We start from the raw sequence: 27,728 nt of genomic DNA on the forward strand, positions 1-27,728 counted from the left end.
TTTTACTTTTACCAGCTGTTGATTAAACAGCTTCAGTGTAGCTTTATTTGTCTGCAGATGTTCAGTTTTAACCCCAGAATAATAAAATAAGTGGACAACATCTGAGTTTTTTTCTCGTAGTGCAGCTTTTTTTGTTGTTTCGCTGAAACACATTTTGCACGTCGTGCGGCGCAGCAGCGGATGACTCGGCCCATTCTCTCTGTCTTCTCCAGGATGGCTCCGGAGGTGATCTTGGCCATGGACGAGGGCCAGTACGACGGGAAGGTGGACGTCTGGTCCCTGGGCATCACCTGCATAGAGCTGGGTATGAGCTGCTGTCTGTGCTCTTAAACTGTGAGCCTGGGGCTCTGTGATGCTAACTGTCGTTCTTCTGCAGCGGAGAGGAAACCCCCCCTGTTCAACATGAATGCTATGAGTGCCTTATACCACATCGCTCAGAATGAAAGCCCCGTCCTGCAGTCCAATCACTGGTGAGCAGCCTCCATGTTTTCCTGCGGCGCCGTGTATCCCTCTGTCCACTTCGGAGACACTGCAGTGAACTGATGTTGTGTTTTTGTTTCAGGTCCGATTCCTTCCGCAGTTTTGTCGACTCTTGCCTACAGAAGATTCCCCAGGACCGGCCTACCTCGGACGTGCTTCTCAATGTGAGCGTTATTGATCCAGGACAGTTTTTTTAAACCTGCCCTGCTGTGTGCTCACCTGTCATTTCTATCCCTCCTCCCGCAGCATCGCTTCTTGTGCCACGAGCGCCCGCTGACCGTCGTCATGGACCTGATCGCACGAACCAAGGATGCGGTGAGGGAGCTCGACAACCTGCAGTACCGCAAGATGAAGAAGATCCTGTTCCAGGAAACCCAACAGAACGGCCCCGTCACCGAGGGAGGCGAGGAGGAGGAGGTGAGGAAGGAGCACAGATCAGGAGATTTGTGCTTTTTTTTTTTGGCTTGAAATACCAAAAAAGGAGGAAACTAACGTCAGAACATTTTCCTCTGACTGGCTTTAAGCAGGAATGTTGGAGTGTTACTGGAAACTTGACTGTGTGCACAAAAATAGTGAGAAAGCCGAAGGCGGGCTGCCTGAGCTGTCGCCCTCTCCGTTTCAGCTTTAGGTCTTGTCATGTGATCGGGCTGGGAGGGACTCCTGATGAGGATTCATGTGTGAAAGAAGATTTTGTTTTGTGTGTTTCAGGAGGTGGAGCCGTACCTGCTGCAGACGGGCACCGTTAACAGCATGGAGAGCTCCCAGTCTGTTCCCAGTATGTCCATCTCAGCCAGCTCTCAGAGCAGCTCGGTCAACAGCCTCGCCGACGCCTCCGACGACAGCAGCAACGAGATGGCCATGATGCAGGAGGGCGAGCACACGGTCACCTCCAACAGCTCCATCATCCACCGACCCACGGTAAGTGCTTGGCTTAAAGCTCACCTGACATCCAGCTCGCCTCCTCTGGATTCACCATCCTGATTCTCCCTCCTCCTCCTCAGGGTCAGGACAACATCTACGATGACCCGTACCAGCCAGAGATGGATCAGCCTCAGGCTCCTTCAGCTGGACGCCGGCGAGCCTTCTATCGAAACCGTGACCACTTTGCCACCATCCGCACGGCCTCTTTGGTAAGATCCGTCACAGATAGAGATGGAGGTTCTACAGATATCTATGAATGGAGCTGTAGTGGAGTAAAATGACCTCAGTTTGTCCACAGACAGTAGTGACTACGGATGGATATCGTTTAGGTTTTATCCGATAACGGTACTTTTGAAACGGTGCTCAAACCGGTGCTTAAAGAATGGAGAACACAAACTTTGTCCAAAAACCTCTCATGTTCAGCTGTTTTTTGTAAAAAGATAACAATGTTAGCCTTTTCTGCAGCTATGGGGCATATATGGTATCACTCTTGGCTGGAAGCAGTGCTTAAACAATGGAAAAAACACAAACTTTGTCCAAAAACCTCTCATGTTCAGCTGTTTTTTGTAAAAAGATAACAATGTTAGCCTTTTCTGCAGCTATGGGGCATATATGGTATCACTCTTGGCTGGAAGCAGTGCTTAAACAATGGAAAAAACACAAACTTTATCCAAAACCTCTCATGTTCAGCTGTTTCCCTCTTTTTCTTTGGTCATTTTAGCCTTTTTGGCCAGGGTGAAGGGAGTATCTGCCATCAAACAAGAAGACAGCCGCATGTAGCTATGATGATGTTTGCTAGTTCAACTTACATGCATCAATGTAATAACGTGGTTAGCCTACTCAACGTAAATTACACACGAACAACATTAAGCTACTCACGCAGAGAAGAACGGCTGCTGCTGCATCATCATCCTCATCATTTCTGCTACACTGGCAGGGCTAGGGGCCAGGACTCTCCTCTTCGTGTTTTTGGGGGATGTTGCTAACTCCGGGTCCGATAACAGGCACCACACCTGCAGTAGATGTGCTCGGTGTGAGGTCTCGCAGGAAGCTATCAAATACGGCGCATTTCTCGGCTTTTAAAAAAACGCTATGCGTCGCCAGGTGTTTCATCAGATTTGAGGTGTTACCTCCTTTGACAGTATCACAGTATCAGCTTAAAGCACTTGTTGCTGCTGAGTTTGCATCTTTTGCTGTGAAGTACAGCCAGACTTTGACCGCTTCGCCTTGGACATTTTTAATCTGTAGCTCTGCTCTAAAAGAACGTACGTACCTGGCCCCGCCTACTATCCTCGGAAACGTAAAATGATTGGCTAGAATCTAAAGTGTATCACAGCTCAGGAAAAAAAAGCACCAAAATGTGCGCTGCTTTTCGGTCTGGTTACCACGGTTTATGTCAGAACGGATACCGGTACCCATCCCTAGTAGTGACCGGTCTTTTTGCCACCGTTTGCACTCAGAGATGCAGACAGAGCGATGGATTAACAGGCAGCTTTTTGTCTCCACCACCTCCACCTTTCTTCCCTGTTAGTCTTTAACAGTTCTCAGTAAAAACGGGCTCATGTCTTCACACGTGCATCACGTTTGTGAAGTTGTGAATAATCATGTGAATTAAGCAAGAAAGTCTTAAAAATGATCGTTTTTTTGATACTCGAGCTGACCTGCTGAGTCCTTGAACCTCACCACCGCCTTCCTCCAGGTGACCCGTCAGATCCAGGAGCACGAGCAGGGCTCGGCGCTGCGTGAGCAGATGTCCGGCTACAAGCGCATGAGGCGGCAGCACCAGAAGCAGCTGATGAGCCTGGAAAACAAGCTGAAGGCGGAGATGGACGAGCATCAGCTGAAGCTGGACAAAGAGCTGGAGAACCAGAGGAACACGTTCTCCACAGAGGCCGACAAGCTGGCCAAGAAGCACCAGGCCATCCTGGAGAAGGAGGTGCAGTTTTTACTATGATAATCTTTTGTAGAGTATTTTTATTTGATGAATTCAAAATCCAAAAGCGAAAACAGGTTTCAGTGTTTTTAACAGGAATTCTTTAAATTCAGTTTTTGCATCATTTCATAGATCAAAGTTTTTTCTGTCTTAATGTGAGTTATGAGTTCATTTCTTAACGTAAGGATCCTGTTTGTGTGCCCGTGCAGACGAAAGCTGCTCTGACGGAGGAGAAGAAGTTCCAGCAGCACATCCTGGGCCAGCAGAAGAAGGAACTCACCAGTTTACTGGACTCACAGAAACGCCAGTACCGCCAGCGCAAGGAGCAGCTGAAAGAGGTCGGAGCGAGTTCCTCCACAGTCAGCTGCGCGTGCCCTGCAGGCTGAACCGAACGTAGCTGCTCTAAAGGAGCCGTGCGTGCCGACAGGCTGTAATTTAAAGGTTTCTGTGAAACAGCAAAACCAAACAGGATCTCTCCCACAAACGGAGAAGTTCCTGTAGGAGCTGAAACACGAAGCTGTTTAAATAAAGAGTAAAATAAAAGGCAGCGCAGCTGAGTTACAGCTGGCGTCTGACTGCACCTGGATTTTCAGAATAAAGCAGCAGAAGCGATCTGTGATACGAACATAAATGAGCTGACTGGTGATGGGCGACCGTGGCTCAGGGGGTTGGGAAGCGTATCTGTAACCGGAAGGTTACAGATACCTTCCGGAAGGTCGCCGGTTCGATCCCTGGGCTCTCTGTCCTGGTCGTTGTGTCCTTGGGCAAGACACTTTACCCTACTTGCCTACTGGTGTTGGCCAGAGGGGCCGATGGCGCGATATGGCAGCCTCGCCTCTGTCAGTCTGCCCCAGGGCAGCTGTGGCTACAACTGTAGCTGCCTCCACCAGTGTGTGAATGTGAGAGTGAATGAATAGTGGCATTGTAAAGCGCTTTGGGTGCCTTGAAAAGCGCTATATAAATGCAACCCATTATTATTATTATTATTATGAAATAAAGAGATCACAGCCCTGACCTGACTTGAACTCTGAACTCTGAACAGGAGCTGAGCGAGAACCAGTCGACTCCAAAGCGAGAGAAGCAGGAGTGGCTGGTCCGTCAGAAGGAGTGTCTGCAGCAGATGCAGGCGGAGGAGGAGGCCAGCCTGCTGCGGCGCCAGCGGCAGTACTACGAGCTGCAGTGCCGCCAGTACAAGAGGAAGATGCTGCTGGCTCGCCACAACCTGGAGCAGGACCTGCTCAGAGAGGTGGGACAGCAGCTGCGTTTGTTTTTGCTCTGCTCTCTCCGGCCATGATTCGCTGTGATTCCTGCTTTTCTCCGTCCTTTAGGAGCTGAATAAGAAGCAGACCCAGAAGGACCTGGAGTGCGCCATGCTGCTGCGGCACCACGAGTCCACCCAGGAGCTCGAGTTCAGGCAGCTGGGCACGATGCAGCGCACCCGGGCCGAGCTGATCCGAACGCAGCACCAGACCGAGCTGACCAATCAGATGGAGTACAACAAGCGGCGTGAGCAGGAGCTTCGGCAGAAGCACGCCATGGAGGTCCGGCAGCAGCCCAAGAGTCTCAAGGTACCTCAGGAGGATCACAGCACCACCTGGTTTCCGTTACTATTTTTAAATCCCAGTAGAAATGCAACCACAGAAGCTAGCGCAATAATTTGTTTTGCATGTGAAACTGGAGGAGTTGCGTTCTTAACGTGCATTCAGCTCGTCCCAGCTCGCCGTTTGTTTTTGCAAAAATCGTGTAAAAAGCACTTGCAACAATAAAAACATTATAATCCAGAAACGCACTTTGCTGATCCGCTCAGCTGTTCGTGGCACTTCGTACGTCAGCGCGACCTGTCGCATTACCTGCGACGATCGGAAGGGACGTCACTCTTCATGGGAAATGTAATTGTTTCCCTACAGGGCCTTTCAAAGGTTTACTGGTGCTGTTGGTAGTCCTGTTTGACTTTGTGCCTTTCTGTATAGTTTATGGGAGGCTTAATTGTGATGCTGTTTTTTTTGCGAATTGACAACAATATTTATTTCAGTTTTTCCTGCAGTTTATAAAAGCTGTGTTTAGGGATGGTACCTTGCTCAGGGGTACCTCAGGGTAGCAGTATTTGACCCCCAACCTTCTGATCATGGGGCGCCCACTCTACCCACTGAGCTATCCCTATGCCAATTTGGGAAATGTTTATGTAATTTAGTCAAACTACATAAATTTTCCAATATCAGCAGAACTTTGGGGGAAAAGGGGAAGAATGTGGCAGATACTTTAAAGAACTTTGACCTCTTCACTGATCAGAAGAACTCGTAATGCTTTTATTTGTGTAAAAGCAGTTTACATGAACTCGACACGTTTCCTTCTGTTTCAGTCCAAAGAGCTGCAGGTCAAGCGTCAGTTCCAGGAGACCTGCAAGATCCAGACCCGTCAGTACAAAGCTCTGAGGAACCACCTGCTGGAGAGCACTCCAAAGTCCGACCACAAGGCCGTCCTCAAACGCCTCAAAGAGGAGCAAACACGTAAGCTGGCCATCCTGGCCGAGCAGTACGACCACTCCATCAACGAAATGCTGTCCTCTCAGGCTGTGAGTAAGGCAAGGAAACCTCCGTGCACCTGCACACCTGACAACCACCCACACCTGAAACCCCGCACACCTGACAACCTCCCACACTTCAGCACCTGCACACCTGACAACCTGCACCTTAGAACCAGAGGCCTGTACTACAAGGCAGGATTTGGTCTTATCCAGGTAACTTCAGGATGAGCCCTGGCTGATCAGCCCGGGTATACACAGAGGCTTTCTCTTCTTACATCGCCATGGCAACTTGAGCTGCAGCTCTAACCTGCTTTAGGGAGGTTGTGAAATCATGCTTCAGATGAGCTTTACTAATACAGCGGCTCTTCCAGCTTCCTGCAGAGCCCCCCCTGCTCCCTCTGCAGCAGTTCTTACCTTCACTCTGTTTAACCACCTGATTTTTTTCCCCCCCTTTTTATCTTCCTTTGAACGATCAGCTTTCCATGTTTCTGATTGGTCACGTGCTGCAAACCCCGCCTCTCCCATGTGAACGTGCTCACAGCTGGACTGTTAAAGCTTGATTGCCAGATTTAAAGGACGCCAGATTGGAGTAAAATATCCTGGATATGTTGAACTTGCTTCGTAGTACAGAGCCCTGAGCGCTGCAGCTCAGCTCGGTTTAAAGGAAATAAACCAGCTGAGGAGAAATGTTTATGAAATCCTGAACGAATGTTATTCACATTCTAAATTATCCCAACAACTGATTTTAAATGTAATTTCTTTCAGCCAAAAATATCTCAAGTCAGAGCAGCTTTAGATTAGAGAAGCTCAAATATGGCATGTTTATTAAATATATGTAAACATGGAGGCATTAAGTAATATTTCAGGGCTGAACTTATGATTTAATGTTTGCTTTTATTAACAAGCTCATTATCTCATCATAAAAGTCACACCTTTGGTCTGTGTGCACCGATACATGTGACGCACATGTGGACATCAGCTGATACTTACAGTTGAAAGCGTCTGAATTTTGTGTCAGATCGACTGAAACCTTCGTCTTCAGGATGAAGAGTCATTTCCTGTCTGTAGTTTTCAGCTGAATGATTTTTATTTTCTAAAATTAAAAACCAGACATGAAAGAAACGCGCACATGCAGCACAAACACTTGTTTTTCACCTGCTTGACTTTGTTGCTGATAGCGAGGCTCTGTTTTGATCCCACAGCTGCGGCTGGATGAGACGCAGGAGGCCGAGTATCAGGTGCTCCGCATGCAGCTGCAGCAGGAGCTCGAGCTGCTGAACGCCTACCAGAGCAAGATCAAGATCCACACGGACACGCAGCACGAGCGCGAGGTGAAGGACCTGGAGCAGAGGGTGTCGATCCGCCGGGCGCTGCTGGAGCAGAGGGTGAGGCCGACTTCACTCTGACAGTCGAAGCTTGTGAAAGCGCGCGGGCCGCGTCCCGGTCGAGCTAACCGCCGCGTTTTTGTCCAACAGATCGAGGAGGAGATGCTGACTCTGCAGAACGAGCGCTCCGAGCGAATCCGGACGCTGCTCGAGCGCCAGGCTCACGAGATTGAGGCCTTCGACTCGGAGAGCATGCGTCTGGGCTTCAGCAACATGGCGCTGACCGGCATCCCGGCAGAGGCTTTCAACCAGGGCTACCCGACCCCCAGCCCGTCCTCGGGCTCCGGCGGCTGGCCGTCGCGGCCCGTACCGCGCTCCGGCAGCCATTGGAGCCACAGCGTGCAGAACTCTGTGACGACTCCATCCTGGCGCAGCCAGAATCACGGCGGTGGAGGCTTCAGCCGCGCCGAGTCCATCGCCTCGTCCCACGTCCTTGGCAGGGATGGCGAGATGAGCAAGAGCCGGGGCCACTCCTCCTCCCATCACCAGCAGCACTACCTCCCCCAACACTACCAACACCACCAGAGCACGCCGCAGCTCTACCGCGATGCCCACGAGCGCGACTCCAGGGAGCGGGACCGCTCCAGGGAATGGGTGGGAGGAGGCGGACACTACGCCCATCACTCCCAGGTCCACCACCTCTCCTCCCACGCCTCCTCGCAGTCCCTGGCCCTCCTGCCTCCGCCACCTCCGCCTCCTCCCATCGCCCTCTCCACCTCCTCCCCTCCCTCCTCCACCTCCTCGTCCTCTTCCTCACAGGGCGGCTACGGCGGCGGCGGTCTGAGTGTAAGGGGCCCCAGCCTGATGGCGCTCAGGAACAGCCCTCAGCCGCTGAGGCGGACAGCCTCCGGGGGGCCAGGCGGCGGGGGGAGCGACGGCGGGTTAACCCGGAGCACATCGGTCACCTCGCACATCTCCAACGGCTCTCACCTCTCCTACTCGTGAATCCGGCGCCAGTCTTAGTCTGGGGGCGCCGTCCTGCTTCTCTCAGGGGACACAGAAGCAGAACGGCGCCATTTTGACCTTTTCGGTCTTCAGCGCTTCAATCCTAAAAACAAACATGTCACAAGTTTTAAAAAATCAATTTTGAACGTGCCCTTTATACGCAGTCACTGCAGCTGCACGGGGGCAGCGATCCAATCAGCCAACAACACGTCCAGCTACCACGGCGCCAACACGTCGACCGAGACAGAGCGACGGCTGTGGAGCTTCCACTCGGCTCGCAGTGCTTTAAAAACCACTGTAACTATGTACATAACTGAACTGTAGACGCCGTTTCTGGTTCCTAAGTGTTTCAAACATTCAGGGCGGGGGGCGGGGCTTGAAGGCGGCGGTGTACAGGCGGCGACCGAGGGAAGATTTCTTAAAATCAACTTTTATTTGTAGTGCTAAGATTCTGTACACGACAATAAAAACAAACACTGCCATCTTTCTGTTGACCCGAGACCAACCTACCACTGCCCTCCAAGCCACTTAAAGGAACACGCCCATGTCGCCGCGAGTCGCCTCGGCGTCAGCGCACTCCGTACAGGAAGCCCCTCCATCTTTGTTTTTCTTGTGTTCAAACAACCAAGTTTACGAGATCTCTGCGTAGTGAAGTTTACACTTGTCTCTGAGGCAGATGTTCTACTTCCTGTTGATCCCATCGTACGGGAATGATCTACTGGTCAGCAGGGGGCGCTGTGAGTGGTCAGCGAGCAGACTGAAAGAGCACGTTTTATTTTAGTTCCCGTCATCGCTAACGTCTGCTCATGCGTGCTGGTTTTAGATGACACCCGTTTCCGAACGATAACTCCAGCAGGCGTCAGGAGGATAGTCCGCTGCCTGTGGACGATCTGTGCCACGTTCGTACTCTCAGCACGCCGCGCAGAATTTAGCTTCTGGTCAGTTGTTTGCGCCTTTACTCTGCAGGTAAATGTAACTTAAAGGTGTGTTTACCTGCCGTCATTCTCCTGTTGTAATGCTAAGCTAGGCTAACCTGCCTGTGCTTAATCTGAGAGCTCGATGTTGGGCGACTCGTTCCTTCAAAGTGACGCTGCCGCAGAGTTTTAGAGCTGAAAGTGTGTGTGTGTGTGTGTGTGTGTGTGTGTGTGTGTGTGTGTTTGCCGACCGCTAACCCCACATCTGACCCCCCCCCCCCCCCCCCCCCAAACTCTGCATCTGTAGATAAGGTGTACATGTGTGTCACAGAGTAGTGCGGTGCATGGAGCTCGTGTACAGGCGGCGTTTGTATGAATAAACATGCACACTACCTATTTATATAAATGCTTATAAATGTAAGATACCTGTGTACAGGTAGCAGGTAAACTGACGATTGTTCACTGTCCAAAACTCTTGACTTGTACATAGAAGCACTAATAACTCTGAGGCTGTGTTAGAGTAATAATGATGACTATTTTGTCACGTGACTTGATTTGTAGACGAATAGACGCCATCATTATTATTACCTCTACTGCAGCTGGAATATTTATGTTGTACGCTAATTTTTAAATGTGGATTGCCAATTTTGACCACTAGGTGGGGAATAAGCGCAATGTTACTGTGATAGAGTTATAAATAATATTCACGTTTCTAAGGAGGACAAAAGGACTACCTTTCCCAGCATTCCTGTCGAGGTCTCAGGGTGGGAGTCTCCAGTTCTGGGCAGGGCTGCAGGGTTTTTTTGTTTTGTTTGCTTTCGTTTGTTTTGTTTTGAGCCAGTATTATCACATGACGTATGGACATATTTCCAGATCTTTCACTACGTTTTGGTGCCATAACTTTATCATTTTTTTGTTTTACACATCGTCTTTATGGTGCGAAAGACTTTCCCAAAAACACTGTAACATCTGCAAGAACACCTCCAAATACGGAAGCCCAAAGGTGTCCAATATTAGGCTTTTGAAAAAAAGAAAAAAAAAAAAAGAATAATAGTGTTTATTAGCATAAGCAGGTTTTAAAACGTCAACCTATTATTAATACATTCTTTAATAACTAAAGGCAGGTTAACACTAAGAATTTTATTTATTTATTTTTAGATTTTTAAATAAAGATTCACATTTATTCCCTAAAGAATTCCAGTTTTGTGTGTTTTGAGCTGGCAGTGGACTTCAGAGCGGAAATTATAATTTTATTTCAAAGTTAGAGTAAAACCACTTCTACATTTTGTTTTTAATTTCTTCACAGTATTTTCCCCAAAGTAACTGAACCAATTAATTAATCAGACATCAGCAACTCACCTCTGTCATCCTTTGTTTTGCCTCCCTTTAGTTCTAATGTTATACATTTTTTTATTTATTGCTTTTTATATTTGAGATTTTAAAAACTTTTAAATTAGATGAGAGCCAAAAAGAGACTTCTGTTAAAACGACCTTTCAGTCACTCCATTTTTCTTTCTAAACAAAAAAACCCATTTGGTGTTAATGAGTTACATTTTAAGATTTTAAAGAGTTTCAAGTTTGTTTGGCTAAACTTCAAATTATATGCGTTTGAGATGAATATTGGCATCTTTGGGCCTCCGTACAGGAATTCCACTCTGTGTGTTTTCCAGACAAACACCTCTGTTTCATTTTGCACAGTCCGAATGGGTAGAAGATCATCTTTTTGTCACGTCTACCTCATTTGCACTGAAAGGAGACGAATGTTCAGGTGGACTAAAGAGGAAAAACAAACATTTCTTGGCTTTTTTTCATTTTCCTTCACTTTGTGCAAATGTTGACGGGACAGTGAGTGCAAGCAGGAAGGGACAAACTTAACGTCACGCTCAGTGGAAAGCTGTCTGCAGGACATGCTGGACTTAAAAAACACGAGACGCTGTGCTGAGGAAGATGATTGGTGGGGCGGGGTGGGGCAATGTGGACTGAGTGCTCCTCCTCCTCCTTCCTCCCAAAAAGAAACAAAACAAAAAAACTTCATTTTGCCAACTTTGTTTTTTGTTTTTTTTTTAATAGCATTTATTGTGAAATGCTAACCATTCCTCAAGTGTTATTTTGCCAATTAAAGCTGCAGACTGAGGAAGAGTCCAGATCTTCATCTACGTTTACAGCTGTGAGCAGTTTACTGACTGCAGGATTTCTGTGTATTGTCACGTGGTCACAATTTATAGGACGTGTTCATGTTTGCTATTCTTAGCGACAGTTACTGAGATGTTTTCATGTTCTGGTCAACAAAACATTTAAAATGCTTTTTAAATGTGACGTCTTTATATTAGGAGCTGAAAGCGGTCAATCGAACGGTTTGATTGGAAATTTATTGGACAAAGTTGGATTGCCATGTTGGATCTTCTGACATTTTTAAGTATCTCGTCTCCTTTAAGAGGAAAGATGTTCACAAAGGAAATTTCTTTAAAATTTATATTATTATAAAATGACATCGTTCTTCTGCTGGTTGTTCTTTCCCATAAAGTTTTTATGTGCTAAATTACAGCAAAAGTCCTAAAAACACAAATGAATTACATTTAAAGTCGTATAAAACAAATTTTTGGAACTAGAAAAAAGATGTCTTTAGCAGCAAAAGTTTCAATCTTAATCAATTTACTGTTTCAGCTCCACATTTTTCACTTTTTCTACTTTTTATTTTATTTTCTCAGACTGCTCTGTGCTGTGTTCAAGGACAGTTTGACATTTAAAAACTGAAGGTTCACTCTGTTTGAAAGCGCAAAGTTACCGATTTCAAGAGTCGATGGCAAACAAAATGTTTCTGTTCAATTCCTCACATTTCCTCCTACAACTTTAAACTTTCAAGGAAAAAGGGGGGAAAAAAGAAAATCCCCAGGAGCATTCAAGGCCATCGGCGTAATGAGGAGGAGGAAGAGGGGGAGGCAGAGTCGAGTGCTGTCTGTGTGCAGAGCAGGATGAAGGGTGTGTGTATGTCACAGGAGGGCGAAGTGAAAATGTTCAGGTTGTGTTTCAGGAGCGTTGGAAAAATGAGATGTACAGAAACGTAATCAAATAATTTTGGAGAAATAAAAACAGAAACGCTGCTTTGTTGTCATTTCCTTTCTTATTAAATTGTTTCGTGAATATTTAAGATTTGTTTTAATCAGACTGAACTGTTCACCACCAGGGGGCGATGTTTTTATTAATGTTTTCAGATTTCAGCTGTTCTAGATTTTCTGCTGACGTCTCACTTTTTGAGTTCTTTTGAAAATTCTGTTCCGGATACGGATATTTAAGATTTAAAAGTCTTTAAACACAAATTTTAAAAACTTCTTTTGAAGTACTTCAGGGTATGGAGAACCAAAAGTGTAAAAATGAGACAAAAGAAAGAAATAACACCATTATTTCCACTCAAAGTTAACATAAAAATAAATTGCTGCAATGAATCTGTTAAATATGAAATGTTTATTTTCTTTCTCTGCAAAAATTATTTTATTTTTATTGGGCACTTTTGGTTCTCTGTATTACACCTAACTACCACAAAGGCTGGGTCCAGACAGTTTTGCTCTGCATGCTCTCGGATGTTTGAAGCAAAGAGCTTTCATGTGTTGTAGGAACGTGTCGGTATTGTCGAAGTCAAACATTGGCTGTATCCCAATTCAGGGTCTGCAGCCTTAAAGTACGCAGCCTCAACGATCCTCAAGGGCCGCGTACTCAAAGACCGCTAAGGCCGGAAGTGCGAGGCTTGTGAAATGGGACGGTCTAGCCTCCGTTGCGCTGCCCAGGTTGCCTAGCAACCATGATACTAACAGCTGGAAATGTGTCATTCAAGGTTCAAGGTTCTTTATTTGTCACATGCATAGTTATACAAGTATAACACAGTGAAATGTAGCCTGACACGCTCCTCGACATGTGCAAAAATTGGGGGGGGGGGGTTGTAGAGGAAGAACATTATATATATATACATATAGTATATACACTGGGTGAATGTGCAGTAGTAGCAGCAAGCAGGTGAATTCTGTACATTAATATGAATAGACATCTGACTATTTTACAGGATAGACAATATAAACATATTTAAAATTAAGGAATTGAAATGTACATTGTGCCTTGGTTTAGTGTCTGGAAGAGTCCTGACTCAGTCAATTATAGATGATGTGAGAGGGCGGGTGTGTGTGTTTAGGGCACGGATGGCTTGGGGATAGAAGCTCCTCTTGAGTCTCTCTGTCCTTGCCCGGAAGATGCGGAACCTTCTACCAGATTGCAGAAGTTGGAACAGTTTGTTGCCAGGATGGGACGGGTCCTTCAGTATCTGCGCTGCTCTAGTCCGGCATCTCCTGGTGTAGGTGTCCTGAAGCGGGGGGAGAGCAATCCTGCAGCAGCGTTCTGCTGTACGGATCACTCTCTGGAGAGCTTTTTGGTCCTTCACACAGCTGTTCCCAAACCACGATGTCATGTTCTGTGTGAGGATGCTCTCCACAGCGCCTGTATAGAAAATCCTGAGGATCTTTGGAGAGACCCTGAACTTCCTCAGTTGTCGTACGTGATACAGGCGCTGCCTAGCCATACAGCTGTCATACAGCTGTGTCATACAGCTTTGTTTGACAGAAATGAAGGAGAAAATCTTTTGTTCATTTGTTTGTTGCTACATGAGCTTTGATCATTCTCTGTAAGATTAAGCTCAGCTATTGAACGGCGTATATTTTAAAGTAAAGGCTTTAAAACCAAGTTAGTACAAACGTCACTAATGTCACATGACTTTGCCGACATGTGGCCAACAGTAATGTTTAATGTTCTTCGTTATTAAACATTTGCACATAAATAAGTGACATAATATTCAGCACTTACTTAAAGTTTACTCTTCGGCCGCCCCTCATCCACCGTTTTGTTTTTTGTTTTTTTTTGTTTTTTTCGGCGAAATTATCCACACCCACCGCCGCGCTATGCATTCTGGGATATGTTGGGCCACAAAGTCTACACTGCCACATCCTTAGAATTCAGGGGAATTATTTTATTTTATTTTTTTCCCCAGGGAAATGAAGGACTCATTTCAGGGCCGCATTTCGAGCAGCCTTTAAATTGGGAGAGCCTTCGGCGCGCCGCTGTGACGTAATCGGCCTTGAAATGCGGCCTTTAAGGCTGCAGACCCTGAATTGGGATACAACCAATGCTCCATCAAACTGCAGCGCAGACTTTCTGGTTCAGATTCATTACGTATGGCATTACGGACTTTCCTCAGCATGAACATGTCTTCTGTGTGAGGGAGCTCCTTGCTGCGCTCCAGAAGGAAGTGCAAAGAAGAATGACGCTTGTCTTTTTAGAAAGTTTTGCAGTTTGTGTTAGAATTAAAATAAAATTAAATGCATTCAAGACTAAAACGCAACCAAGAGTGAGTTTTGCTTACAGGGTTTATCTCCATGTAAATGGGTTTTAAATATGTGTTTTAGTCTATGTTATGGTTACTGTTGGTAAAAATACATATTTTTTTAATGTACGTTTTATTTCCTTTTTCAGAGTGAGATGAGGTAGAGCAAAAGGTGAAGATCCTTACCAATGCAAACTTAGACACAAAAGTTTCTTTTTCTTAATTATTTTTTTTTCATCAATGTAACGGCATAAGCTCCCTTTAGTTTTTCTATAAGTTTGTACTTTTATTTGACAAAACAACAACAAAACGCTGTCATAACATTCCACCTTTATTCTGAAAACAACCGGAATTTGTAACCTTGTTATTTCCGGTGAAGAGCCCTTAGGGTGACAGGAAGTGACCTTTTCAAATAGTCGCCTGCAGTTTCCTTCAAAGATCCTGTTGCGGATAAAAACGCAGAACAGGCGCTCCGTTTGTCGTACAAACTGCCGCAGACATGGAGACGGAGAACATTTTCCTCTTCGTTCCTAATTTAATCGGTGAGTTTTTCCCGCCTTTAGCGACGCGGAGCTAGCTTAGCTTTAGCCGGCGAAATGTAAAATTCACCGAACTCCATTCAAAAAACGTCCAATTTAGAGAATCCGGCTCATCTGCTTTATCTGGGCAAAGTGAGCTGAGTAACGTCACAGTGGAAGCCAAATCAAGCCGAAATTAATGGGAAAGGACGGCACGTTGTGTTATTGTATTGTAGTTGTTTGCGTAATAATAAATAAGCATTTTCCCCTGAAATATGTCCGGTTTTATTGTGGATAAAAAGATTGATCAGGCCATTGAGCGATGGGTTTTTACAACTTCAATATGATGCTTTTAAATGCCTTCAATTATGAAAATAACATAAGATATTCATCGTATGTGGACTAGTTTGTACCCAGTGTAATGAAGTATTTTATAAGCTTCTATCTTGTCATTTTTGTTCTAAAGTAAATTTTATTGGAATAGGTAGCAGTAACATAAGTGTAGAGACATAACAAAGTGCATTGTTTTTGCGAAAAATGACAAATAATATGCAATAAGAAGGAATTTTCTCATCACAGATAATCAGTGTTGAAATCATTAAAATGCACTCTGTTTCTGAATAAATCTCTTCACCTTGGTTGGATCCTGCAGGTTATGCCCGGGTGGTGCTGGCCCTGATCTCCTTCTTCCTGATGCCCTGCTGCCCGTGGCCGGCCGTCTTCTGCTACCTGCTCAGCGCTCTGCTGGATGCCTTTGACGGCCATGCAGCGCGAGCGCTCAATCAGTGTATGTATTTACACGTGTGTGTGTGTGTGTGTGTGAGACAGACGTCCAGTTTTGACTCCTGAAGGCAGGATTTGACTGAATGTGGATTTTGTGTTGGATGGAGGACGTGTTTGTTTTCCTGATGTTTATACTGGGTGATAACCACACTCTGTATATAAAAGATGGAAGGAGTGTGGTTGGGTCATTTTAACGACTCTCACTGCTTCACAGTCATAGTGGGTCGGTGTGGTACCTTAAAAGCACGCAGTGGTGAGGTGGATCCCTCGCTGTCCAGTCAGGTGCAACATCTACCATATCTGCAGAAACACCCGCTGATGTAGGAGGACGCCCCTGAGTAGATTTCTGTATGCGTCTCAGGCCGTTTTTATGCTCGCTGTCTCGTGAGACAATCTTTGTGGGAGCTTTAGGCTGTGTTTATTTCTGCTGTAGAGTTTTAACATTGACTCAGTTGCTGCTGGAGCCTCTGCTGGACGTCAGAGGAACTGCAGCCATGACGGTTCCTGCAGCAGGTCGTGTTCTGGTCTCACGGGTCGCTCTCTGTCTGTTTCAGCCACTAAGTTCGGCGCCATGTTGGACATGCTGACTGACCGCTGCGCCACCATGTGTCTGCTGGTCAACCTATCCCTGCTCTACCCCTCCTACGCCTTCCTGTTCCAGCTCAGCATGTGTCTGGACATCGCCAGCCACTGGCTGCACCTGCACAGGTGGGCGATGTTTCTGTGGTTGTTAAGGTGAAGTCATATTTAGCTGTGTGGCCTGAACAGACTGAATCAGATCATGTTGCCCAGTGACCTGTTTTAGAGCCATGACAGGTGTAAGGACAAGGTGTTGTGCTGCGGCTGATCGTGTTTTCTTATCTGTCTTCCTCAGCTCGACTGTAAAGGGATCAGCGAGCCATAAAACCATCGACCTCTCTGGGAACGCCATCCTACGCCTCTACTACACCTCCAAGGTCTGTGTGTCGTATGATAAACGTGTCCGTGTGAATTTTAAAGGAACAGTCAGTGAACGTGTGTGTGTGTGTGTGTGTGTGTGTGTGTGTGTGTCCTGCAGCCAGTCCTGTTTGTGATGTGCGCCGGGAACGAGCTCTTCTTCTGCTTGCTCTACCTTCTCTATCACATCGAGGAGCCGGCAGGTAAGAGCTTATTATCCTCGTCTTCCTCACTTTCACAGGTGAGACTGAGTTTGGACATCAGTGTTTACGGATCAAAGTTGTTTTAGTCGATTAAGATTCTTGTCGACTAAAATCTAATGTGGATTCAGTTAAAGTGTAAAGTTTGTTTTTGCTGGTCAGAGTTTCGGTTTATTTTCTTTGACATCGAGTGTGAACGTGTTCGTACGTCTGCTCGTCTCTTCCTCGCGAGTGTCCTTGTTTTGTTGTGTGTTCAGCAGAGATCGTGGGAGCTAGCTTCTGATTGGCTCACGTCCAAACTCATCCCACCTTTCTGCACACCTTTATTAGTTCTGATTGGATCTCATCTTTCCAGAACATTTTCATCTTATTTTTTATTTGTTGATGAAAGTGTTGATAAATGTCATGGTGGTTGTTCTCCGCGAGTGTTAGTCGAGTTCTCGTTTTTGGTTAATTAAAGCTGTGAGTCATGCTGAGCTTCTTTAGCAGAGTCCTGCTGTTAAAATCCAGAGCTGGGAATGTTAACGTGTTCAGGTGCTGAACAGGAAACTCATCGTTCCTCTGAGTCTGATGTTAAACTTGAGTCGCTGCATTTCTCCACAGGCTGGCTCTACTGGCTGCAGGGGCTCTGCGGGATCATCTGCCTGCTCAAGTCCGGCATCAGCGTCCTGCACCTCATCACCGCCTCCAAGAACATGGCCGCCATTGATGCCGCCGAGCGGGAGAAGGCCTTGAAGATGAAGTAAGAGGTCACGGGGAGGCGGCGAGAGCTGCAACAGCATCAGCAGATCCGTCGCGCTTTCACTTATTCTTGTTTTCTTAAAGGGAAAGTTTGTCAGACCGACACGGATTCTGACCAAATATGGAGAAAAATATTCCGAATCCACGGCGCAGCCTTTAAATCACAACATAAGCTCATAATGCAAACTTAAAGGACGACACGCACGGTTACATGTATGATAAACGGACAGGTCCCCGGTTACCGCTCTCCTGTTTTATTACGCTAACGTGAGAGGCGTGTCCGTCGGTGATGACAGCGAGAGCTAACGCAGGTGTTCTTTATTTTTCCGTTAAAGCTGAAACGAGCCGACGATTCGTATCAGATTTATCGAGTACACCTAATCAAATGTTGCTCATTCTCACTGCCACACTTTCTCAGTTTTACATCATAGCAATAATTAAAAAAACATCTGAACGCTTTAAAAAAACAACAACAAATTTTTAAATTAAATATTTAAGTTTGAACAGACAAAAACGGAGGACCAAAAGTCAAAAAGGAATTTAAAAATCACTAAAAGAATAAGAAGTAATGTTAATAATGACTGTAGGCAGGAAAAATAATGTTGCTGCTATCTGCTAATGTGTTTATACATCCATCAATATTGAAATCTAGAAAGAAAAGTAAATACAGAAATAAGAGGAGTGACTAAAGTCCGGCCAAAAATAAATGAGGCGCGATCTGAAAGGACAAATATGTAAATAAAGAAGCAAATAAATAATTATTACAAAAGTAAACAAAAACTCAACCTTTTTTTTGGGAGGGGAGGGCATTCTTAGTCCTCCGTATCTGAATATCAATGTTCCAAATTGTTGTTGTTGTTGTTATTATCATCATCATCATTATTATTATTATTATTATTATTATTATTATTTTCCCATTTTACTGACCAAACTATTAACAACATGAAAAAATGAAAATACAGATCAAATACAGATTATTGTAATTACTATTATTGCTGTTATTTTTAGTATTATTATTATTGTTGTAATTATGCGTCATTTCCAGGTGTGTAGCAGCAGGATTGTGAGGACAGACTTCTGCCTGTTGTTAGGTCGAGGTCGTCGGCTCAGTGATTGTGATTAATTGACAGATGATTGATGGGAGGCTCAGTCTGAAGCTGAGAGGAGGCGGGCCGTTCGGTCTGACTGGACGCACCTGTGCAGGTGTGCGTGTAGATGATGTCATGACTCAGTGGTGTCTGTCAGAAGGCCTGAGGCGCTTTCCTGGACACCGACTTTTTTATTCGGAGGAAAAACTCCAGGTGTGTTTAAATGAATGAGGAGCAGCTGACGATGTGTAGCGCCCGTTAACCGTCCGAAGTCGCCTCCACCGTGACCGTCAGGCTGGTTACCGACACGTTAATGGTAAAATCTAAATTCTAATGCTTATTCCACTCTCTGAAAATCCACTTTTTATTCCTTATTTAGATGTTTTTTATTTGTGAAGACGAAACCGTCCCTGAAATGATGACACGACCAAAAGCTTAAATATTCCTCTCACCTTTCGTTCTGTTCCTGCGCCTCACTTCCTGTTCCTGCTGATGCTTGGCTGATTAGACGGAGGCTGAGCAGTAGCTGGGCTCGTTTTATTTTAGTGCTAGGAGAGGAAGCGTCTCCTCTGTCAGAAACTGTACGTTTACCTCACCTGAGGAGCACCAAGTGTTACCTGTGTGTGTCGCTTTGACGGAGCCAATCAGAGAGCGTGCTGAAATCCGCATACTGTATTTGCTAGAATGTATTAATATGAAATATATATCTCGACCTGAAAGCAAAGTTTGATGTTCTATTTAAAAGGAAATAATGTTGTAATTTAAATATTTGATGCTGGTTTTGTTTGCTTGGTTTGAATTTACTGTAAAAAATAAAAAAAGTTGCAAAAGAAAAACGTTGTGTTCAATAAAAAAATTCAGATTTGTATTTAAACTTTTCTCCTTCGAGTCAGTTTGGACTCCACGAGCTGTCGGTTTGATTGGTTCTGCTTTTCAGCGTTGAAGACGAGTGCAGAGCTTCCACAGCTGCTGTTCTGTCCTCTGCACTTTGACCTTCAGTTATTTCTTCCTGTTCCATATCACATCAGATCTTTATTTTTTGGTAAATTCTTGTTCTACTGAAGCCAAAGAGTTTAACACAACCTGAACGACTTAAACGGGGAACAGCTCAAGAATCTAAAAGTGTGAAATAAAGGAGCCGAGCATGAAATGAGCAGACTGGGTTTATTTTAACATGAATTCATGCTGTCATAATACTGCATGTTCATACTGACGCTGTGGGGACGTGATCGCGAGAACATCTGCACGTCAGCTCTGAATGACAGCGCTGATGCACAGTTATGGATGCCTGAACACATCTGGATTCATGGTGAGACAAACACAGACCCGGTGTGGGCCGAAGAGAGCTGAGGGAAGTAACCAGCCTGCAGCTTGATCATATAACCACTGTAATTTATATAAAACCAGTTTCTTAAAAGTCCTGAACAGAAGCTGAACGTTGACTTAAGCTGTGATTCGTCCACAGATCATCGTTTTTCTTTTATATTCCAGAAACGGTCAAAATGTGGGAGTGTCCCTGCAGGTGGACGGGTAATAAAACTGCTGAGCAGCCACTTAAAGAGGGGCACCTGGTCACTCCACCTGGACCTGCAGGGCCACGGGACAGCTGGGCTTCTCTTTAAAACGTCTGCAGAAGTGCAGCTGCCTGCGATTGTTTTTCTGTATTTCAGCCTGGAGACCCGAGGGCCCGCCTTCACCTTCCATTCAGTCTGACATTAAAAATAAAACAGCTGTTTTCATCTGAATATTAGTGCTGACACGTTCCTCACTTTGAGAGAAAATCACATCAACGTTATTTATTACAACAGCGGGAAATTCCTGTTACACCAGCCAACGACAAAATGAACAAATAAAAGTTCAGTCAGCACAAGTATAACTAAATAAAATGGAAGTGACAATTTTATAAACAAGGTAAACAAAATTTTTAAAAAGTAAATAAAATACCTCAATGAATGAAGTAAATCAAAATAAAAGAATAAAATTAGTTTAATAAGTGTGAAGAAAGCAGGAAATGGCATTTAGCGTTACAGGAGCTGAGGATAACTGCACTACAATGGCTGAACAAAAAAATAATAAAATCCAGCTGTGCTCATTTAAGGTCGAGCGGATTCGTGGGGATGTCCTTCGTGTCGTGGCTGTGTTACTGTCAGCACTCAATCGTGCAGTAAGTCCGCCGGAGACGGGAATTTAGAGTCGTTTGAATGGAGTCTGGCGGGCCGCGCGGTGTGGCCCGTTCACGGACGGACGTCATGTGTTTTGAGGTTACATCCAGCTGTTGCACTTGCGCGCATCGTTACCTTTAAGATGCTCGGGGATAAAGGCTCATTTTAGCCGAACCCGACACCATTTTACCGGAGAGTTTGGCGCGAACGCGGCTCGGATCACCGCCTGCCACCTCTTCCCCGCAGCGCAGCGCCAGTTTTCGGGTTCCTTTAAGCGAAGTGGCGGAGTTAACGGCCGAGCTGATCCCATAAATGTCGGATTTGATTATCTGTCGGCCTACCGAGAAGTGGCGGGGGCGAGAGGGACGGCGCGGCACGAGACGAGCCGAGACGGGGTCCGCGAGGAGGGTGCACACGCCAAATACTTTCCCTTTAAAGCAGAGAGGGACAGAGGGGGTGAAGAAGAGATAAAAAAAGAAAAGGAAGAAAGAGCGAAGGGAGGGAGGGCGAGAGGGAGCGCGAGGGAGCGGGTTTGAAAAAAACAGAAAGATGTCATCCTGTCGATTCAGACACCGAGGCGGAGCCACGGACCGCGGCCGACCGGGAGCGCTCTAGCCGGGGGACGAGCCCTACGCAACTCCGAGGCTCGGAAGCCGACGCTGCGGCCTTGTCGGAGCTATAAACGAGTCCCGAACAGCCGCTGCTATGATTAGCACGTCTCGACTGCTCGGCTTCGCCATTAAAATACTTTGCATGCAGATTTTTATTCCAGTCGACATAAGCAAATTAAATTAAACCGCACCATTAAAGCAAGTACGCATGAGACCAACCATTCTGTCGCATTTACAGAAGCATCTGCTCAGTGACTGTTTAGCTGCCATATTAACTCCTGCCTCTCGGAGGCTTCTTCTCTAAGAAGTGTCAGGGCTTTGGGACTCATTTCCCCTGTCGGTGGAGGGGAGCTGCCATACAGGCCTCGCGTTTTGTTTTCACAGCAGCTCCCGGAGCTTTTCTACCTCCCCCTCCTCCACCTCCTCCTCCTCCTCTTCGGTCCCCAGCTGGGTCTCCTTCAGGATGGACACCTCCTGGAGTAATTTCCTCTTTCAGGTGAGTGCTAAATTCCCGTGGCTGCTGCGTGGTTTGGGCTTTTTGAGGGCGGGTGGGGGCCGTTGGGCTTTGCTGCAGGTGGGGAGGTCACGGAGGGGTCAGGGGGGAGTTGTTGGTGTGGATCCCCTTGTCTCCACTTTGATCCTGCTGACCTCTCACCCGGGGCACTGCCTCCTTATTTAACCTGTCAGTCCCCTGAAAGTGAGAGAAGGATTTGTGTTTGTCCTCACTGATTCTTATATATCACTCTTCTGCTGTCCTGGAGCACTCAGAGCTCTTTACCCATTCACACAAGCGCCTACTGACAGTCACACACATCCATACACCGGAGAGCAACTTGGGGTGCAGACTAGGAGGACCAGCCACCAACCTTCCTGCTCTACCTCCTGAGCTACAGCCACTCTGCATGAACCCTTTAGGGGGCAAATAAATACTTTAGAAACACCCCTTTAGAAACACTCCTCGACCCGCTTTAGTTTGTAATCGAACTTCATGTTGAACAACAGTGTAAGTAAAAGTGTTTTACTTTTGGCCAAAGTATTGAAGCACATGACAGACTATCATCTTCTCATGCTTCCATAAGACCCATGAAGCATAAACTGGTTCTGCAGCTCTGCTGTGGCAGGTTTGTGTGAAGTAAAAACAAATTAGGCCAAGCGAAATATTTTTTGCACTTTGATTGTGACCTATAACCTCTGAAGGCTGGTTTCTAATTAGCCAGGCAGTGCTAAAACAAAAAGACGAGAAGAAAGCCGTTCTGAGAGGCCGGATGTTCCTACGTCTGAGCTCTGAGCTGTTTCTCTTACGGAGAGAAACTTTTCAGCGCACTGTTAAAAAATGTGGGCAAATGTGTCGTTGTGGTCTGATGAGGCCAAGGTTGAACTTTTTGGCCGTATTTGTGAAAGCTGCAGAAACAGAAACAACACCGTGCATCACTGAACGAATGCACGGCCATGGCAAAGCACGGTGGTGGCACCATCGTGCTACCGGGCGTCTGCTAGAAAGCTGAAGATGAAATCTGTGGGGTGACCTGAAGAGGGCGCTGCACAGGGCTGACCGATACTGAGCTCTTTTTGTAAGCAAAAGAAATTTGGGCTGTCAGACTCCTGCATGACGTCAGGTTATTGTAACCCATCACAGAACCTCGGGGATCTTATCGTCATCCTTCAAAGCTTAGACGGGTCACAGAGCTTTGCATTGCTCCAGACGGAGCTGGTGTTTCCAGATGTGCCGTGGTTTACTGAGAGCCGAGCGCTCTCCTGCACTCTGCACGTCTCACCGATGAAGTCCTCCACAGAGCTGTCAGCCTGGAGATCATTCAGAAAATGTTATGTTGTTTCGGGCCAGGACCTTCTCCCTCTGCATTCAGCTCGCCCTCTTACGCCTGATGTTACACCTGTCGTCATTGTCATCAAAACTTTAATCATTAATGTCCTTTTTGATGCATTTAATGACACATTCAGTCATTTATAGATGTTGGTTTACTTTGTAGACACTTTTGGTCCTCCATAGGGCCACGCCCTCACCTGCCCTGTGTACACTGTTACAGTAAATAAGCTTCCATTGAGCCTGGATGTTCCAGGTGTAAATGGCTGTGTGTTGATTCAGATGTTTCTCACTGACCTCCGGCAGACGCCTCCGACTCAGAGTCAGCCCGAGACGCCGCTACAGTCGGAGCTGCTGCCGGAGCTGACCGGCTCGGCTCAGAGTCCTCCGGGCGAGCACATCGTGACACCGCCGTCCACCGTCGACACGGCCGCCCTGAGCGAGGAGCCGCTGCCAGGTGAGGATGGGGCGGGGTTTAAACCTCGTCACTGACGTGTTTTGAAGTTGTTCAAACAGGCCGATATTGACGTTTTTAAAGGTTATCTTCTGAACTCTGGGCTTTTATTGCAGCGTCAGCAGTTTGGTTATCAGTGGGAGATGTTATTTTTCTGCACGCTTATCACAGAGTCAGAGTTCACGAGCAGAAAACAGGCTTCATGTTTGTGGTTTATGTCCTCTGATTTACTTCAGAGTATCAGTGACTTTAGCAGCACGCTGGGCTCTTCTGTGTAGACAGTTTTTACTGGATGTACAGGAGACGTTTGAGCTGTGAGGGGAAACCAGACACCCAAAAGTTTCACTAATCAGCCTGTTTACAGAAACACAAGAAAGAACATTTTTGAGGTTAGAGCTGCAAAATAAATACATTCATTAAAACTCGCATGTTTTTCATTTTCATATTTATCAGGTTTGACGTGTTTTCTCTTCCAGAAACAGGAACAGTTTTCTTTTTATTGTGGTAACAGAAAAATGATTATAATAATTATTATTGTTATGACTGAAGATTACAGCTGCAAATGTTACGTGCAGTACAAAGTTGTTAAATTGTTAAATATACAGTATATTTAACAATATAAAAAAGTGACACATTTGGTCACATTATTCAAGCCCAAAAATGTTGAATGATTTTACTCAGATCTGCAGAATTCATCAAAATTATTTAAATTTCTCCAGAAAAGTCCTCCATACACTCTGCACAACATTGTGTTTTTTAGCAGTTGATTGGTTTGATTTGTTGCTAAGCAGCAGGGTTTCCCTGTATTATGGCACAATATTTCACATAATGGTTAAAAATGGTGCCAGTTATTTGTGTTGACACTTTTTGTCCCCCATACATGAGTACGGCTCAGTTTTCCGTAGATTGTAAATCAACAAAGAAATAAACACTTGAGGAATTTATCTTTTTTTTGTTTGTGTTTGTTGTGTTAGAGCTCAGTTTGTCCTCTAACAGTTTACAAACCAGTGTTACAGGATTAGTTTGAAGTCAGTAAATTACCGACGTTTCTTCAGACAAATGTTAAACTCAGAGTGCACTGACTGTGACTAAAATGTGACTTTAATGTCCGCCAGTCAAACCGCTCACCAAGCCGAGCCGGCCCGCCCACATCTGCGCCACCTGCAACAAGGAGTTCAAGAACAGCTACAACCTGCGACGGCACCAGTCGGTGCACACGGGCATCAAGATGAAGGATCGGGCGGCCCGGGAGAAGGAGGACGGAGCGAAGGCCGGCCGGGTGGAGAAGCAGACGGTCCCGCTCTCCCTCCTCCACCTCGCCCTGCCCCCGCAGCAGCCTCCTCCCCCTCCCGCGGCTCCCGGCCAAGAGACCCTCCCCCAGCCCGGCCAGCACGTCAACCAGGAGGGCCAGCCGGTGTCTGTGTCCATCGCCCCGGCAACAGTAACCATGGCTGCGCCGCCTCAGCCCATCCAGGCAGCCGTTGTTGTCGTTGGGTCCATGGAGCAGGTGGGTTCACCGGGAAGAGAGCCAGAGAGTAAGGCCAAGATTAAAGGACCATTCAGGGCCTTTTGATGCCAGCGGCAGCTGCAGGAAGTGTCCAGAAACATGGCCGCTGACATTCACGGTTATAAACACACAATTTGAATTAAATCTTTGTGGATCAAAACATCAGAAAACCTCAGACGAGCATCATAATCAGCTAGTGTTGATGCCGGGAGCAGAGAGAGGCCCTCTGACAGCAGGAAAAGACTTCAGAGTGTATTTACGACTGAACTTCTCTGCCTCTTCCCGCAGAATCCCAATCCTAATCCCATTCCCTGCACCAATCAGGTGAGGAAGAACCACGCCTGCGAGGCCTGTGGAAAGGCCTTCAGGGACGTCTACCACCTCAACCGCCACCGGCTGTCCCACTCGGACGAGAAGCCGTACTCCTGCCCCATCTGCCAGCAGCGCTTCAAGAGGAAAGACAGGATGAGCTACCATGTGCGCTCGCACCAGGGCGGCGTGGAGAAGCCGTACATCTGCCCGCACTGCGCCAAGGCCTTTTCTCGGTACGAGCGCCATCCGCTCCTCGGGCAGCGTTAACTCCTCACAGAGAGCTCGTTTATGTAACCGCTCACATTTAGCAGTTGCAACACCATGAAAGATGTAGATGTGACTGTTTTGTGGTTATTTAGGACTCTATGTCCTGATGAGCTTCTGATCTTAGCCTCTGATTTCAAGTCTCATTGAACACAAACTGATGAGAACAGGAAAACAAAGACGAGTTGTTTGAGTCCCCCCGTTTCAGTCCTAACATCCGAAAGAGAAAATGGGAACAGCTCGACTTGATTTGCTCACAGCTGCCTCGTCCCTCTTCTATATACAGTTTATGCTGCTTCACGACTTTAGTGCCTGAACCTGTGAAGTCATCAGGAAGCTGTTCACTCAGCTCGTCCAAGTGAACTGAAGCAGTGTCCCCACACACCACAGCTCATAAGTTAGAACCATTTCATAACCAGACTTTATACAGCCAGACTTCCTGTAGCAAACACACACTGTAAATAAAAGATGGCTGCAACCACCATGATGTCATCCGTCAGTTTCTTTACTCTGGATTTTAGCTTTATAGTTGCCGTCATGTTGGTTGTTTGTAGCCAGCACACAGACACCTGCCGATTAGTAACATCCAATCGTAATCCCAGAATCTCACCTAAGCTGGAGCTCAGAGAGCGACCATATGATTGGTCAGATGATGTCATTAAAAAAGCTCCATTGGCACAAACACGGTCCAGTTCAGGTGAAGCCTAGCACACAGTTAGCAGCTACAGCCGCCTGTCAGTCAAAGAGGCCCCGCCCCTAATAATGCTTTAAACCTTAATACAATTTAAACAGTTAGTAAAAAACATGAATCTCATTCTTGTTTGCATTTTCAGACCGGACCACCTCAACAGTCACGTGCGACAGGTGCACTCCACAGAGAGGCCGTTCAAGTGCACGGTAACACCTGTTTCCTGTTTGTAAACCAGCACCGCCAGTCCTGCATTCAGAAAACCACAACATCAAAATTTCAATAAAAAGCATCAAATTTTACATTTAGAACATTTCGTCCTCTTAAGTGTTTTGATAAGCAACTACGTCTTATTTTGAAAATTTCACTCGTTTCATCCACGCCTTCCTGTTTTCTGCAGACGTGCACGTCAGCGTTTGCCACACGGGATCGCCTCCGTGCTCACCTGATTCGCCACGAGGAGAAGGTGCCGTGTCACATCTGCGGGAAGCTGCTGTCGGCCGCTTACATCACCGACCACATGCGGGTCCACAACCAATCACAGCACCACGCCTGCCACCTCTGCAACCGCAGTAAGACACGGCTGCGTCACGAGAAAGCACCACCGACAGTCCGCCATCACCCCGCCTTCACGTGTCTGTGTGCTCTTGTCCCGCAGGCTTCACCACCCTCACCTACCTGCGCGTCCACGCCCAGAAGCACCACGGCCAGGAGTGGAAGGAGAGCGGCGGGGCGCGGGGGGCTTTCGGCGGGACCGGGGCCGGCGGCGTGCTGCTCTGCCAGCTGTGCGGGGTACAGTGCAAGACGGCCACGCAGCTCCAGGGTCACATGGGCACCCACGCCAACCAGGGCGACCCCACCCCCGACCAGACGAGCACGGGGCCCGTGGGCACCACCAGCGTGGCGGTCACGGTGTCCAGTGCTAGCACAGTGGGACTGCTGGTCACTGACTGCTCCGGTATCGCCCCGCAGCCCCACAGCTAGCACGCTGGGGGGCGAGTGGGGGCAGGGGAGAGCTGGGGTGGGACTGCAGGGAAGGGGATCAGGGGCGGAGGTGGGGTGGAGTCGAGGGGGGAGTCGCAGGAGTCGAGGCAAAAGGAAGCAAGGACACGTAGGAGGAGCCACCGGAGCAGGTGTGTGGATCCATTCTGCTCATTAATGGCGCCATGTTTGTAGTC

General features: G+C 46.8%; 3 protein-coding genes across 5 annotated transcripts in view; all 3 read left to right on the forward strand.

The window, feature by feature from the left end:
- The window catches only part of taok2a (TAO kinase 2a), a 28,733-nt gene extending 16,530 nt beyond the window's left edge, over positions 1–12,203 (forward strand). The window contains exons 8-20 of one of the 3 annotated variants that reach the window (XM_086290274.1): positions 213–304; positions 377–470; positions 563–644; positions 727–897; positions 1,189–1,398; positions 1,482–1,610; positions 3,101–3,337; positions 3,544–3,672; positions 4,377–4,580; positions 4,663–4,902; positions 5,694–6,071; positions 7,061–7,243; positions 7,334–12,203. In XM_086290274.1, coding sequence (XP_086146400.1) covers positions 213–304; positions 377–470; positions 563–644; positions 727–897; positions 1,189–1,398; positions 1,482–1,610; positions 3,101–3,337; positions 3,544–3,672; positions 4,377–4,580; positions 4,663–4,902; positions 5,694–6,071; positions 7,061–7,243; positions 7,334–8,188 — 3,004 coding nt within the window. In that variant the 3' untranslated portion in view covers positions 8,189–12,203. The remainder of the gene's footprint in view (positions 1–212; positions 305–376; positions 471–562; positions 645–726; positions 898–1,188; positions 1,399–1,481; positions 1,611–3,100; positions 3,338–3,543; positions 3,673–4,376; positions 4,581–4,662; positions 4,903–5,693; positions 6,072–7,060; positions 7,244–7,333) is intronic. The other 2 variants (XM_086290275.1, XM_086290276.1) reach the window with 2 other exon arrangements.
- Positions 12,204–14,627: 2,424 nt separating this feature from the next.
- On the forward strand, positions 14,628–19,966 carry cdipt (CDP-diacylglycerol--inositol 3-phosphatidyltransferase (phosphatidylinositol synthase)). Its single transcript, XM_086290278.1, has 6 exons — positions 14,628–15,006; positions 15,635–15,769; positions 16,320–16,473; positions 16,640–16,721; positions 16,823–16,904; positions 17,505–19,966. The coding sequence occupies exons 1-6, from the start codon at positions 14,964–14,966 to the stop codon at positions 17,645–17,647; spliced, it is 639 nt and encodes a 212-aa protein (XP_086146404.1). The 5' UTR covers positions 14,628–14,963; the 3' UTR covers positions 17,648–19,966.
- A 688-nt stretch (positions 19,967–20,654) lies between these two features.
- On the forward strand, positions 20,655–27,586 carry maza (MYC-associated zinc finger protein a (purine-binding transcription factor)). The gene is made up of 7 exons (XM_086290277.1): positions 20,655–21,999; positions 23,632–23,782; positions 24,895–25,286; positions 25,575–25,831; positions 26,696–26,759; positions 26,951–27,122; positions 27,209–27,586. Exons 1-7 carry the CDS (start codon positions 21,967–21,969, stop codon positions 27,532–27,534), a joined length of 1,395 nt encoding a protein of 464 aa, XP_086146403.1. The 5' UTR covers positions 20,655–21,966; the 3' UTR covers positions 27,535–27,586.
- The last annotated feature ends 142 nt before the right edge of the window (positions 27,587–27,728 follow it).

Source organism: Aulonocara sp. 'chitande type north' Nkhata Bay, linkage group LG4, assembly GCF_057382095.1.
Source record: "Aulonocara sp. 'chitande type north' Nkhata Bay isolate Kocher_YH1m ecotype deep benthic linkage group LG4, A_spYH_male_GT1.1, whole genome shotgun sequence".
Taxonomy (NCBI): domain Eukaryota; kingdom Metazoa; phylum Chordata; class Actinopteri; order Cichliformes; family Cichlidae; genus Aulonocara; species Aulonocara sp. 'chitande type north' Nkhata Bay.